Below are 15512 nucleotides of genomic sequence, written 5' to 3' on the forward strand. Positions count from 1 at the left end.
TAGTCTCAGTTATTTATAGTAGAGATGTTTACTACAGTTTCACTCTTAATTTGACAGTGATGTACAGCTCAGGCTGTAAGTATTTAGACGTCGACACAGCTGTTGTTTTCCAGCACATCAGATCTGAAATGGAATAAAGACTTGAGGTTGAAATGCAGATTTCTTTCCTTTTATCATCACTGAACATCGCTTTCTTTCCCTCTCTTTCTCTCCATCTGGCTGGCAGGGCTCTGGGCGCCAACCCTCTGTACTGTGACTGCCACATGCAGTGGCTGTCAGACTGGGTGAAGAGCGGCTACAAGGAGCCTGGCATCGCCCGCTGTGCCGGGCCCGGCGACATGACCGACAAACTGCTGCTCACCACGCCTTCCAAGAAGTTCACCTGCACAGGTAAACATACACTGTCATGCACATGCAGCGCTGTAGCACAGGAATACCTAATACATGCACATGCCAGCAGATTTACAGTTGATGTACTGTACTATACACACGTGTACTTCATTAGCTTTGCTTCAAATAAAAGGGTCATTCGGCGCCACCTCACCCAGAATTCAGAACTTCTCTCAATTCATGTCATTGATTTTCTTGACAAAAATCACGTATAAACTTGTAACAAAAGCTTATAGTTTTACTCCAAATACTTTTAAGCTATAAAGTTTTTCAAGTTTGGTCATCTAAGTTTCATAATTTCATGTTTAATGATTATTTATATGTAAATTCTCGTCCTCACTAATCACTGATTTTTCTCTGATACAAGTGTGTCCTGAAATTTTCAGTTTCACCAGTTTTCATTTTCTAGCAACCGTATGTTGATTGTAGTATTAATGTAGTTCTGTCACATTTAGAGTGTTAAAATGAGAGTATTAAGAGTAGTAAGAGCTATTGGACTGACTGATGTTCACACGCACTCTCCATCAAATATACACACACTTGATGAGGACTCCGAGAGGAGACCACAAGTTGCCGTTTAGAAATCGCTGCCGCTGTCTAGTGAAAACCATGTGTCCAAAATGTCTATTTTTGATAATCCAGTACGTTTTTACATGTTTTTGTTACCTGAAGAAATGAGATGCAGCCACAAAAATCATCCAATTTATCTGAACCCCTAAAAAACGTTTACGTGGTTTTCATAGGACAGCAATGACATGTTAATATTTAAATTCATATGATATCTCTAAAATCCACAAATTTGCTTGTAAACGTGATTTTGGCTGTAACTCATCATACTGCAAACTGCTGCTGACTATCATTCACCATGAATCCATGACTGAAACCTATTTTTAACCTAATCTAACTGACGCACTGTAGAAGTCCCGGGGCCTTGTGGTTTCCTGGTGCCAGGTAAAGTAGCCAATCAAGTCCTGGTATACTCCCTCCCCCGTCTCTCCTCCTTCAGACAGTCCCAGCCCCGTTTTCCTCATCCTATGAGCCTTGAACAGACCGAACCGCTCTTCTTCCCTTTCAGCCCTCATGTCCTGACTGGCACTGTGTGTCCCAACTATTGATGTCCTGTCATTAAATATGAGAATATGTCCGCTGTAAATGTCAGGGCCCTGCAAAGAAACAACTTTTAATAGTCTTATACACAAGTTTTCAAGTGGTTACCTTGTATTATACAATAGGTATCGTTGTTTTTTTTTTCCTTTTTCTGCTCCGGATGTCGACAGTTTGTTACTCCGATGTCTCTTTTTTCTTCTCACAAACTGACAATATTTCAAAAGCACAATAAGTTGACTTCTGAAGATGGAAGGTTTAAGCAGGATCCTGATGGTGTACAGCTGTCTGAGTGTATGTCAACCTGCGTGTTCGACCTCGTCCTTCTCCCCTACACGTAGAGCATTATATCAGTGTAAGTGGGTTTTTTTTCTTAATGTGCATGTGTTGGTGTGTTTGCATCATGCAGGTCCCGTAGATGTGAGTATCCAGGCTAAATGTGATCCCTGCCTGTCCAGCCCCTGCAAGAACGATGGCACATGCTCCAACGACCCGGTGCACTACTACCGCTGCAGCTGCCCCTATGGATTCAAGGTGCACACACACACACACACACACACACACACACACACACACACACACACACACACACACACACACACATACACACATGCACAAACACACACACACATACAGACACACACACACACCTACATGTGGAAAGCCAAAACGGTCTTACAAACACACTCAGGAGTCTTTCATAAATGCCAAATAGCGTTAAAAGCAGCTGTTTTCCAATCATCAATTAACAGCTGTAATTCATGTTTGATGTAACTTTCACTTGCTTTTTACACCAGGCTGTGAGTGGAACAGGACACTTGTGTAACATGAAAATGATGTGAACCCAAATACAAGCCACACAAAAGCAGAAGGTTGGAAACAAAAAGTGAGCTTTAATAACGAAGTCCACAATGTGAGTAAAAAGACAGACAAAAACAGGCTGCTGCAAAACCCAAAAAAGGACCAAAGAGAAATAAAAGAAAACAAAATTAGTACAAACCAGAAGCTCTGGGAATACGGGCGGGAATCCAAGAACAGGAGGAGCAACACAGAGACACTGGGAACAAAACAGATGGACTGACAAAGAAGAGAAGGAAAAGACAAAGAATTAAATACACAAGGGAAGGAAGACAAGTTGGATGCAGATGAAACTAATATGGCAATCAAAAAAAGAAAACAAACAAAGACAGGAAACGAAAAGTAAAGCATGTCACACATAGATAAATCCACCACCATAAAACAGGAATAACTAAACCAAAAACCCCAAACCATCATAGCCTTACAGAGTGAGTGAAAATGAACCTATTGGATTTTCATACTCCATACACAGTATAAACTTACACACACAGAAAGAATATTCCTGTTTCTATTTAAATGTCAAGGGGATAAGAGAGTCGTATCTCTGAGGAAACAGATGCAGATTCTGTTGTCTTTGAAAGCACTAACTCTATAAACTGTGTCTATATGTGTTTGCACTTAGGGACAGAACTGTGAGGAGCCCATTCACGCCTGTATTAGTAACCCATGCCAGAACAGCGGCACCTGCCACCTGAAGGAAGGAGAAGGGAGCAACTTTTGGTGAGAGACTATTCAAGAATATTTTTTATCTTTTGCTGCTATCCTGATGAAATTCTCAAGATATCAAATTTACCACAAAAAAGGCTGAATTACTTGGCTGCAAAGTTTAAAAGATGAGAGTATTTACCAGAAAAGAAGCATCACACTAATACTGCTGTTGAGCTCTATTAAGGGAATCGTAGGCTCCGCCCCTTTAATAGCTTGACCCATGTCCGGAAGTAAAGGTCTGAATATCTCAGGCTCCGCTGCACTTGTTTTGTCCTTTCTTCTCTTAAATCTGTCTCTTGTGAGTGCCGCAACATAATGGAAGTGTGATGCTAAATTGCTTGAGTGCCCCTTTAACATCCTAATTACCAGGAGGGCAGCTCTTTGAATTACTCTCTGCCACAGTGTTTTTAAATGCTATGCCAAGGGAGCTGCTAAGCAATAAATTTCCTAATTCTACACATAAAGGCTTAACACGAATGCTGTGATTAAACCAGTTATTCAAACCACCTCTGTGGAAATGAGGGCAAAAAAACCTTAACCCTTGCATTGTGGGTAATGTAGGCACCAGGTTTTGAAAAACAAGGCAAAGGTCTATCATCAAACTCCTTATAAATCTGTTGAACTCCATGAATTCTTCTTTTTATTAAGACCCGGTGTTACCCACACATTACATTACCCACAATGCATCCTTGCCACATTATACTACTCTTTTCATACATGCAGTTGTACTCCTCAACACTTTAATTTGCATATTGTTGTAGTTGCACCCTTGCAGCAGCTCTGCAAGATTGAAAGAAATAAATATTTTTCATGATTACCTTCATTTCAAGGTCATAATGAGCTGAAATATTCCTTAATGTTTGCCAGAAAAGAAACACAGAGGCATCTAAGCACACTGCTACAAAGCTTGTTAAAGACACAGAGGTTTAGTGAACTCCAGGCATCAGTTACCAGACATTAGATACCAGTAAAAACCAGTGAACCAGCAGTTATTGAGAAGACATTAGTGCACCCTCTGGAGATAATTCCACCAATGATGCTGCCGCAGCACTAATGACAGGTGGGAATGAGTGTGCAGGAGGTAAAGACCTCAGGGGACCACTTGTGTCCTCAGTCTGTCTCCTAGCTGGACAGCCCTGCTGTGAGAATCGCCTTCTCTTCATTAGGCTGCTTAGAATTAACAGGAGGGGAGCCAACGCCTGTCTGCAAGCTCTGGGCAGATTTTAACCTCCCACACAGACAATTAGTCCTCCCCTCCTGCACAGCTCCTCCTGTTTCTCTCCCTGTCTCCTCTCTTGTCCTCCCTCCCTCTCTCCTGCTACTTTTTTTCAGCTGTCTTCTTCATGTCTGTATTTCAATCTCTGCACGCTTTCTTTTCGTTCTGCGGTGTAAGAGGAGGCGGAATATTCATCGTGAAGAGCTGTCGTCGACTATATAATGAGATATTAATCTAGCTGAGTGTGTGCCGCATAAGAACTCTTTATTAGATCCATAATATACCACTCTTTGTGCGTGTGTGTGTGTGCAGTAATAAACCTGAGTAGTAGTTACAGAGTTAAGGCACGCTCACGTTAACAGAATAATGACTCTCTTCTGGGGATATGTAGATGGAGCTGACACTGCTGTTACGAGCCGTGTGTGTGTGTGTGTGTGTGTGTGTGTGTGCGCGCGCGGGGGTGCATGTGTGTGTGCCTCTTTATGCTAAGACGTTTCTGTTGACAGTGTTGTGTATGTGGTCCTGTGTGTTCTGTCCCACCCTGCTCATGGGTGTGTGCATCTGTGTGTGTCCCTGCCATCTCAGGTGTGTGTGTCCAGAGGGCTTTGAAGGCGACACCTGCGAGATCAACATCGACGACTGCGAGGATAACGACTGTGAGAACAACTCCACGTGCGTCGATGGAATCAATAACTACACATGCATGTGCTCACCAGAGTACACAGGTAACACTTTCAGCCCGATCTGTGTTCACAGTTCAGGTGTGTCCCTCGAACAACGTCACCGAAATAACCAAACGCAAAAACATTGGCCTCTCTGGGATATGATGCTTTAGGTCAGGGGTTCTCAAAGATTTGATGTGAACTGATCAATTTTTCTCAACCACACAGCATTTTTATCGGTGGCTACTGCGCTATCTTATTAAATTGCAAATATGTCTACCGAGGAGCACCACTGACCTGTGGGATGCCCTTTGAGAACCCCTGCTGTAGGTTCATGTTTTGACCACCAGTCTGAATTATGTCAACTGCATTGGTCTGTCTTGGCATCGCTGAAAGACTACAGTACCCATGAGCCCCAGCTGTTTCAGATGCAGAGCAAATTCGTAACAATCTGTCTGTGTTGCTGAGAGCAAAAGAGCGGTGTAAACACTGAATTTGTCAAAAAAAAATTGACCCGTCGCTAACATCCACTTTATAGTGTTTTTTTTCTGCACACAGGCTTGACTGTACCAGAGGTTTTCTAACACAGTTGTTCATCCTTTGTACAAATGAGTTTAATGCTGAAATAGTCGAAGAAGTGCTCCTGTGAGGGGAAAAAAAATACATGGGACTTACTAAATAGCAGACAAATCACACTCAGCTGTGACTAACACTGGTCTCTTGCTACTCGTTTGTCTGCTTTTGCACTGTGCTAATCATCTCTGACTGCTAACCTTTGTGGCGGTGTTCTCTCTCTGTCTTTCTGTGTCTCGCTGTCCTTGTGTCTTTTCTTCCTGTCTCGCTCTGCTTTCTATCATCTGTCGTCTCTGTTTTTTTGTGTATGTGTGTGGTTGCAGCTGCTACCAATGAGGTGGAGAGAGGTTAGTCTGTTCTTCTCTCTGTCCCTCCTGTCCCTCTCTCCTTCTTTCCATCCTTTTCCTTCCTTCCCTCATTTCCTGTGCTTTCTCCGTGCTCCCCAGAAATGTGATATTCAGCACCACAGATTCAATGTACCGTATCCATGTTAGCAGTGCATGTTATTGATGTTCAAAGAGACCTCTGAGTTTGTAATCCATCCTCTCAGATATTTGGGGAAATCTGCTTGCTGCTTTGTGCCTGTTTGTCGCGACCACGCGAAGGTCAAAGTAAAACTGTGTCATAGTATTCCGGGAAAACATTTTTAATTTGGAGGAGAAAATCCTCATGAAAAGACCAAAACCAACGACTTGTTTGTGTGTTCCAAAACCTTTCATTCACAAATAAGAATGTATTGAGCAAATATGACTTATTTTAAGTAATAAATGTGGCACAGTTAGCATGTAATTATTCCCAAAGTGGCCTTGCTCCTGTCAGGAGTATTCGTTTTATTCCCTCGTGCCTCATCAGCGTCTCGTTTGGAGTTTCATGAACGTCAGGACACACGCGGGAATATCATCAGGAACATGACATCCGCAGAGATGAGATCATTTATCAGACCGGCATGTTAGTCCTCGCCACGAGAGAGTCATCCATCATCAGAAAACACACCCAAACATCACGGACACACACACACACACACACACACACTGCAGTAGCGATACACACAGAGATGAACTAGCATAAACACTCTGTGAGCGAGGTGTTCTCTACTATAATCTCACTTTGTTTATTTATTGGTTTTATTGATAGCATGTAAAGTATTAAAAATGAGTTGTTTTGCGTGTGTGTGTGTGTGTTCCTAGGGGAGCTGTGTGAAGAGAAACTGGATTTCTGCGCTCCAGAGCTGAACCCATGTCAGCATGACTCAAAGTGCATTTTGACCCCTCAGGGATACAAGTGAGTGGACTACACACACACACACATGCACACACACTTACGCAGAGCTGGTAGAGTCAGTCATGATTTCTTGTCTCTGTCCCACAGGATTTTAGTACTAGCATTTTTCATTCCAAAATAAATTAGTTGCTGGTTTTTCCCTACTGAAATGAGCAGCATGTGTGTACGTATTTGTGCATGTGTGTTTGTGTGGCAGGGAGGTGTTGGGAGTGTAATTTTGTGAGTAAGACTTCCTGTCCAGATTTTATCAGAGCTTTCCTTAAATTTTACTCCCTTGTAATGTGCACTGTGGTCAACATAGTGTGTGTGTGTGTGTGTGTGTGTGTGTGTGTGTGTGTGTGTGTGTGTGTGTGTGTGTGTGTGTGTGTGTGTGTGTGTGTGTGTATGTGCGTGTGTGCGTGTGCATGTTATCATTACTATGTACTCCAAACAGTCTGGGTCAAGAGGGAACAGCTAATGTTAAAATGTCTCAAACATAAGCAATTAAAACCAAATCCACCCACAGGGAGAGAATGTTTATTAAACTAAAAACAGCAAGAGGACCTCTGCTCAGTCTGAGGATTGAAGCGTCAACAAACATTCCTGTCTCAATTCTTGTACGTGTGTGTTTGTGTTTTAGGTGTGAGTGCACTCCCGGCTATGTAGGTGAGCACTGTGAGCTGGATTATGACGACTGTGAGGAGAACAAGTGTCAGAACGGAGGTCAGTGCATTGATGCCGTCAACGGATACACCTGCGTCTGTCCAGAGGGATACAGGTGAGGAGCACACGACCCCAGCTGGAAAATCACACACAAGTTACATTACCATGTGTGATCATGAATTTCAGGGGAGGAACTATTTAAAATACCATTCACACATAGGTGCAGTCAGGGTTTCATTTTCAAACAACACAGTTTGTAATGCTCTTTGACTGCCTCCTCTCAAATGTTGGATCGTCATTGAATGCTCCAGTAAAGGCCTCAGTTTGACAAGAATGTTCTGAATATTGACAAGTTTCAACTAAATTTGAAGTCTCTAGATGTTCATGATATAAAAGATTATAAATAACACATTAGAAACGACCTTTAAGGTTGTTAGGAACATTGTTGACTCTTGTAAGAAGAACAGCGGTGCTTCTTAACAGCAGGTTACTACAATGCTGTAAAAAGTACCTGAAAGTCATACCTGAGTTAAAGTAAAGATATTGTGTAAAGTACTTTGGTAAAAGTTAAAATCACCTATGCAATAGTACTTGAGTAAAGGTCTTTAAGTATCTGATAATGAATATATTAAAGTATCAAAAATAATTTCCTGGCAATAAATATATTTACATATACATACTTACATATATACGTACATATATATATATATATATATATACGTACTTGTTTGTATATATTATATTTCAACTGATTTGAGCCTGGTTAATTTTGGGATCCAATAATCAGCATTTTTTCTGATTACCATAATCAGTGTTTTTTTTTTTTAATCCAATCAATGATAAAATAGGTAAACTTAAAAATGTGCTACTTTAATCTGCAAAATAACTACTTACTAAAGTTGTCACATTAAATTAGTGGAGTAAAAATTCAACATTCACCTCCAAAATGTAGGGTAGTAGAAGTATAAAGTAGCAGAAAATAGAAAAGACTTGCCTCAAACTCAATGCAGTACTTGGGTAAATGTACTTAGTTACATTATATTACTGCTTAGTTGAATCTCATATTTAATCACCATCATTCTCATAATCTAAAACAAAGATCTGTACACAATATTTTTATGCTAACTATATTGAACGTGTGTGTTCGTGTTGCAGCGGGTTATTCTGCGAGTACGCTCCCCCGATGGTCCTTCCTCGCACGAGCCCCTGTGACAACCACGAGTGCCTCAACGGGGCGCAGTGCGTTGTCGTGGGAACGGACCCCCGCTGCCAGTGTCTCCAAGGTTACGAGGGCGAGAGCTGCGAGACGCTCGTCAGCGTCAACTTCGTCAACCGTGAGTCCTACCTGCAGCTTCCCTCCAGTCTCCTCGCACCGGAGACCAACATCAGCCTACAGGTGAGAGTCCGGACCATTATTACTGACACACAGTACTTTAATGTTATAGCCAGTAGAGGTGGAGTTGATTTAAACGTTTTATATACTCTTTGGTGTTTACATCTGCATCAGCGCTGTGCAATTAATCAAATTAGAATTGAAATCGCTTCATGCAATTCTTTGATAAAGCATCACGACAATGTACTCTAGTGCTACAGAGAAGCCCTAACATTTAGTTCAGACCCCAATAAATGTCATATTGTTACGTTTTTCATGATAATAATAATCTAAATAATTTTTGACAATATCGTGCAGCCATAATTATAACTTTGTTTGTATATTCTTGATCTGAAAGGTAACTCATAACTAGAGCTGTAAAATAAATGTGACACAGTATTTGGCTGTGAAATGTCAGCGAGTAGCAGTATGTACTCAAATTAATTACAAAAAACATAAACCTGTTCTTAAATATAGAACTCGAGTAAATGCACTTATTTACACTCCGTCACTGTTATCAGTTTAAAAGGTGATATGTGAATGTGGTGGAGCAGCTTGTTTCTGATGCCCTCAAGTGGCCAAAAAAAATGGTTGTTTCAGAGTAATCACCATTTCAACACAAACACCCTGCTGTGCTCTCAGATTGCGACAGATGAGGACAGTGGTGTGCTGTTGTATAAAGGGGACAATGATCACATCGCCATGGAGCTGTACAGGGGGCGCCTCAGGGTCAGCTACGACACCGGATCTTACCCTCCGTCTGCCATATACAGGTACATGCACGCGCAAGCAGAGACATCCAACAGCACACTCAGCGATACCTCGTTCACATGATGGATGACGGAAATGCCTCGACTGACTCTCTCTGTTTTCTCTCTCTCTCAGCGTGGAGACAGTGAACGATGGCAGCTTCCACGCTGTGGAGCTGGTGGCAGCAGACCAGACTTTGTCTCTGTCCATCGACGGCGGGCCGCCAAAATCCATCAACTCCATCAGCAAACAGTCCACACTCAACATAGATTCTCCGCTTTACCTGGGAGGTGAGGACCGGAGTGTGTTGATGTGTGAATGACCTGAGAGTTACTTATAGAAATGTGTAAGGAAGATTTAGCTCATTCATTATTGCTTTAAAGGTAAAACATATGCTATATTTTGGATTTATTTTTTTTTTTTGCACTGTTTTTTTTAATATTAACTGGTTCAGAGCATTAATCATCAAAATGTTATCCTGCAAAGCCCCAGATGGACAAACTAAAAATCTCTGGCACAGAACATCAAACCACAAGGAACACTGATGTACACTTTGACCTGGATTCAAAATTTAAAGCCAAAACAAACCAAAAAAAAAAGCACTAAAATCTTTAAAAGTACCTTGTTCCGTTTTCCCGAAGTGCAGCCATTTGTGTCATGGAAAGCTTCTGGGGAACTAATGCATTCTTTCATCACTGTCTGGCATGATTCCTGCTCTCTTCACCCAAGAAAAAGATAGACGGCAGATTATTCAAAACACTGCAGCACTTGTTCGGATCGAGACCATAAAGAGAGCACACCTTTTAAATTCTTCCTGATGTTGGTTGGCAGTTCAAAGATTAAGTGTCTGTGTTTGGTCTTTGAGTCTATCAGTGATCTAGAATATTTGTAAGAATTTCTTTTAATGTGTCACGTCTGATCCTCTGGCATTGGCATTTTAGTTCCCTCCTGTCAGAGCAAAGGTACTCCAAAAGTTTTTTTTTTACTGATTTTGATATGTACCTCTGCAGTACTGATGCCCTCTAATCATGCTTTTCTTCCTCCAGGTATGCCAGAACGGGCCTCGGCCTCCGGGGGTCTCTCATCCCTGCAGCACAGCTCAGGAGGACGCAACGGCACCAGCTTCCACGGCTGCCTCCGAAACCTGTACATCAACGGGAAGCTCCAGGACCTGGGGGCCGGGCTGGGCTCAGGGGTCGCAGGCTCTGGGACTACACAGAGCACCACCAGACAGTGGCTGGGCCACGGGGTGGAGCCAGGCTGCCAGCCCTGCCAGACAGGCGCCTGCGTCCAGGGTGACTGCCACCCAACGGGGCACCGTGGCTTCACCTGCACCTGCCACCCGGGCTGGACAGGGACACTGTGTGACCAGCAGGTCAACAACCCCTGTGATGGCAACAAGTGAGGGGTTTTTTTTTTTCTTTGTGCCAATATGTCTATATAATGGTGATTAAAGTAGTAGTAGTTAAAGTTTGTTCAGGGTTTTAGGCTTTTGGATCCAAAGCGAGACTTATCTTTATCTTTCCTGTCCCTTCATCCTCAGGTGTATCCACGGCACCTGCCTTCCGATCAACTCCTACTCATACTCCTGCCGCTGCCAGCCTGGTTTTGCTGGCGTGCTGTGTGATGAGCAGGACCAGGATCCAGCAAACCCCTGCAGTCTGTCTCGGTGTAAACACGGCAAATGCCGAGTGTCGGGCCTGGGCAAGGCGTACTGCGAGTGTAACAGTGGATATACAGGAGAGGCGTGCGACAGAGGTGAGAAAAACATAGACACATTCTTTTAAAACTACATCTAATGCTGCTGATTCTCCGGCTCTTGCGCCTAAAGCACTTTCTCTCCTCTAAGCTTCTGCTTTGCTGTCTGTTAATTGTTAAACGCTCATTAATCTCAGCAGTGTGTGTGTGTGTGTCTAACAGTGTTCAGTGTGTCTGCATTAACGCTCCTAACCCGTTGCTTTTTCAACTCAGCATCTCCTGAGCTTCCTCCTACTCCCTCGCGGGGGAATACTCAGGTGAGACTGCCTGCTCGCGTTTTTTAATGTCTTCCTCTTTTTCAGATCTTTTTCTTTTTTGCCTTGTTCATCTTCAGTGCAACCCAGATTACGTCTACTGCTTCACATTGTTCTTACCCCATGCAACATTTAGCTGAAGTACTTTGCTTTTTGTTGTGTTTTTTTTTACCTTTTATCCAATATACGTAACTATCTTATTTCAGATGTTTTCTTACACATGTGAGACATGTTGAATCTTGATTTTTCTTAGATATACAGTCTGTTTTGCGCTCAAGATATCATCATGTCTAAACGAATGAAGAGGTCGATTACCAGTGACCAAAATGACCTGACCGTTGTAGCGTACAAACAACAGAAAGGCCAGACCTCCGCACTACAATCACAGTCCAGTTAGGTTTACGCACTGAAACTACTGTTTGGTTCAGTTTAGGAAAACACTGTGGTTTGACTTTACAGAATGACAGTACAGTATGTAACTGTAAGCTGGCATTAGAAATGAATGTTGATTGTACAATGCAATGGATAGAATAATGAAACCATCTGCGTTTGCTTTGGTTCCCTATAAGCCTGGCATGTGGTGTTCCACTTAATAGCAGCAGAGCAGGTTTAAATACAACCTGTGGCTTATGTACAGAGGCTCACAGCAGCAGTCCAGGTTTTGCATCTGACCTGTGGTCCTAGAAAAAAAAAAAAAAATGTAATAAAACTCATTGCTGACATTTAGATTTAGCAGGCGCTTTTGTCGAAAACAACTTCCAGTAATTCATACACTGCCATGCAAGGTGCCAACTAACCCATCGGGAGCAATTTAGGGTTCAGTATTTTGCCCAAGGACACTGCGACATGCAGACCAGGGGAATCAAACTAGTGACCTTCAACAAGATGCTGACTCTACCCCTGAGCCACAGTCTGTTGGTAATATTTTCTTATGCCCTAAAGGTGGCCACCCTAACAATTAAAATTAAATATGTATGGGTCTTAATAAGCTGCTTGCAAATTAGATCTTTTGGTCTTTTCTCTGACTAACACGGGCTGTTTTAAGTAGAGAGTCTGAGTTGGGGACTGCATGATGTGACAGCAGCAGATGTGTCAAAACATAATTATGACAAGGTTTAAATTTATGGCTTTGTCGTGGCCTGATTTCTTGCTTGTTCCAAATCTCATGAGGTTTTGTTTGATACATTTCAAGGTTCTTCTGCAGTGTGTCATCCCTCATGGTGTCGCCTAGTCTCATTTCACTGTCCCCTTCTTGTCCTGTGCACAGTCCTCTGTCCTTCTTTTTTTCACCACTTTTCCCCTTTTTTTTTGCAATATGGCTGCTTCAAAAAACAGCTTATGGATCCCCTCTAACCTTTCTCTCGCCTGCAGAGGTGGCCTGCCGAGGAGAACGGGTCCGAGATGTCTACCAGAGACAGCAAGGCTACGCGGCGTGCCAAACCCAGGAGAAGGTCTCCCGCCTAGAGTGTCGGGGCAGCTGCCCGGGGGGAGCAGAAGGACAGGGCACCTGCTGCACCCCCCTCCGCAGCAAACGCAGGAAATACACCTTCCAGTGCACTGACGGCTCTTCTTTCGTCCAGGAAGTGGAGAAGGTGGTCAAGTGCGGCTGTACAAAGTGTTCCTCATAAAAAAGAAAAAACAAAAAAGGAAAGAAAAAAAAAAAAGAGACAACACCCTTGGCAGATCTCCTCTCCTCCAGATATGTTTTATGTTCCGGCCCGCCTTACTTGACCCCCGTCCTCTTCATCCATGGAGAAAAACCCCTTCACCCCCCTTCCACAGCCCCCCACCCGCCCTCACCAACCCTCTTTTGGTTTTTTTTTAAAAACCCTAAAAAAGGCAAAAAAAAAAACAAAAAAAAACAAACAAGAGAAACAACAAAAAAAGAGAGTTTCTTTTCTTGTCAGTGCTGGACTGATGATCGATGCTTCCTCGGTGGGGATGTTTGAATTGTATTGTAAAGTACAAAAACAGACTTATTTTTTATTATGAAGTGGAGAAAAAGACAAAAAAAAAAAAAAGATTAAAAAAACACAAGAGTTGACTTTTTCCTTACGTCTACTTCTTCCTTTGTTGATCATGATGACTCCAATGGTGTGCCACACTGTCTCTTCCCTGGAGGACTGACCGGTCACTGACGGCTGACCGCCTCCTGTAGACTTCCTGCTTCCTGTCCATGAGTTGTGTGTGTTTTTAGGAGTAACCTTAACTGGTAGTACCACAGACTCAACACTAGGAGGAGCTGCATTAAGGCACGGGAGACGGAGGGCAGTGATAGCCCCTTCCTGCAACACAAGAAACCACCACTGTAGTCCTAGGTCTCCCCTTAACGGACCTCCTGAACCCTCTGAGACTGTGTGCACGATCCTACACACAGCTGTGCTCAAACTCGTGGTATTTTTTACAGCTACTGAACAACACACACACACACACACACACACACACACACACACACACACACACACACACACACACACAAATGCTCTCACCTGTAGAAGTTAGACATATTACCTGCAAGGTTAAATACACTACTCTCTGTTTATCTCCCCCCCCAAGTCATGAATGACAAGTATTTATTGTATCATAAATACCTGTACTTATTCAGTAGATCCCCTATGTATCAATCTGATTCTTTTAATATATATTAATTTATATTTGTCCTTATTTTTGTATTAAAAAACGACATAATCTGTCAAGATAGCTGAACTAACAAAATGGTGTCCTTTATTTTGGTTGAAGAGAAGTTGTTTTTTTTTTTTTGTTTTTTTTTTTTTGATCACTGAAACTATTTGTGCTTGCCAGAGACCTTAGTTACATTTTAATCTGCAAATGTGACGTGAAGACATTGTATATTTTTGTCGCGTTTCCTGAGAGTTTGTACTGTGCCATTGCCAGAAGGTCTTTATATTAGAGTTATAAATGTATAGATAATTTCCCTACCTATGTATTTCACACACAGATCTTGTGAGTAGCATTGACCCTAGAGGATGCTTAGAACTGTTTTTACCTTTTTAACAAATTTATGCTTAAAGAATACTGTGACTTTTTCTAAATGAAACTACTTTGTTAGCCCCTTGGTCTCCGACGTTAACATGTTGCTGCTAAGTTTTTGTACCGTAGACTTGGATCCTGATCTGTACGTTATATAGAACTTCCTGCTCCTACTGTACAGGGGCACCTTGTGTAACAGATAAATATGTCCCCCCACCTCTACACATGTGCATTGTGCTTTATATTCCCCCTCTTCTCCATCCCCAGACTAATGTCAGTTCCCTGACTGATGTTTGTTTATTAAACACAATATTTACCTCACACTCCTCACCTTTGCTTATTTTCCTTTTTTTGCCAAAAAAGTCAAAAGCGCCGTCCCCCCAACCTAGACTGTAAAATCTGACAAAGTGATCGTTCTTGAAAAAAGAAAATCAAGGAAACAAACTCACAAAGACAGAGTCAAGTAAACTAATAATATTAAGTTGTTTAAAATGTTTAGCCCCTACAACTTAAATGTATTAGTCTACTTTACTTGGTAATTCTGAGGTAGTAGGTTTCCTGACTTTTTTAAAGTAAAGTCAACTCTTAAAATTTACAGTATAAAATAATTATTATTAAAAGATTTGAAGCACAAGAGTATGGTGAGTAATCTTCCATGGTTCATTAAAAACACTCTGAGCATGCACACACTTCTTTCTGCTCCCACTGCAACAAATGTCAGGGTTTGTGGTATTCTGTGTTTCTTGTTGTCAACAAATCCCATTAAAGAAGAAAAACTACAATGATTTGTTCCCACTAAGTGTTGTGTGTGTGGCCAAAACCTGATATACTTTATCCCTCTGTATCACAGAACTCTGTTATTGTCTAAAAGTTATTAAAAACACACCAATAAGGTCCACTCTTGCAATACCTGACATATTGCTTCATTGTTGTTTGACTATCATTTCCAAAAA

At 42.0% G+C, this 15512-nt stretch overlaps 1 protein-coding gene and 2 long non-coding RNA genes across 6 annotated transcripts in view; 1 reads left to right on the forward strand and 2 right to left on the reverse strand.

Annotated features, from left to right (window-relative positions):
* slit2 (slit homolog 2 (Drosophila)) overlaps positions 1-13592 on the forward strand; it is a 94456-nt gene extending 80864 nt beyond the window's left edge. For 2 of the 4 annotated variants that reach the window (XM_037086940.1, XM_037087084.1), the window contains 13 exons: positions 227-390; positions 1904-2028; positions 2975-3072; positions 4862-5001; positions 5835-5858; positions 6699-6792; positions 7412-7549; positions 8590-8830; positions 9449-9579; positions 9692-9846; positions 10603-10957; positions 11100-11314; positions 12940-13592. In XM_037086940.1, coding sequence (XP_036942835.1) covers positions 227-390; positions 1904-2028; positions 2975-3072; positions 4862-5001; positions 5835-5858; positions 6699-6792; positions 7412-7549; positions 8590-8830; positions 9449-9579; positions 9692-9846; positions 10603-10957; positions 11100-11314; positions 12940-13196 — 2137 coding nt within the window. In that variant the 3' untranslated portion in view covers positions 13197-13592. The remainder of the gene's footprint in view (positions 1-226; positions 391-1903; positions 2029-2974; positions 3073-4861; positions 5002-5834; positions 5859-6698; positions 6793-7411; positions 7550-8589; positions 8831-9448; positions 9580-9691; positions 9847-10602; positions 10958-11099; positions 11315-12939) is intronic. The other 2 variants (XM_037087008.1, XM_037087168.1) reach the window with 1 other exon arrangement.
* On the reverse strand, positions 8720-10692 carry LOC119013516. The gene is made up of 4 exons (XR_005072769.1): positions 10559-10692; positions 10178-10274; positions 9628-9839; positions 8720-8824 (listed from the first exon to the last, which is right to left on the reverse strand). It is a non-coding gene; the product is annotated as an uncharacterized LOC119013516 (long non-coding RNA).
* On the reverse strand, positions 11166-13059 carry LOC119013555. The gene is made up of 3 exons (XR_005072781.1): positions 12923-13059; positions 12189-12248; positions 11166-11270 (listed from the first exon to the last, which is right to left on the reverse strand). It is a non-coding gene; the product is annotated as an uncharacterized LOC119013555 (long non-coding RNA).
* Positions 13593-15512: the final 1920 nt, after the last annotated feature.

Source organism: Acanthopagrus latus, chromosome 1 (assembly GCF_904848185.1).
Source record: "Acanthopagrus latus isolate v.2019 chromosome 1, fAcaLat1.1, whole genome shotgun sequence".
Lineage (NCBI taxonomy): Eukaryota > Metazoa > Chordata > Actinopteri > Spariformes > Sparidae > Acanthopagrus > Acanthopagrus latus.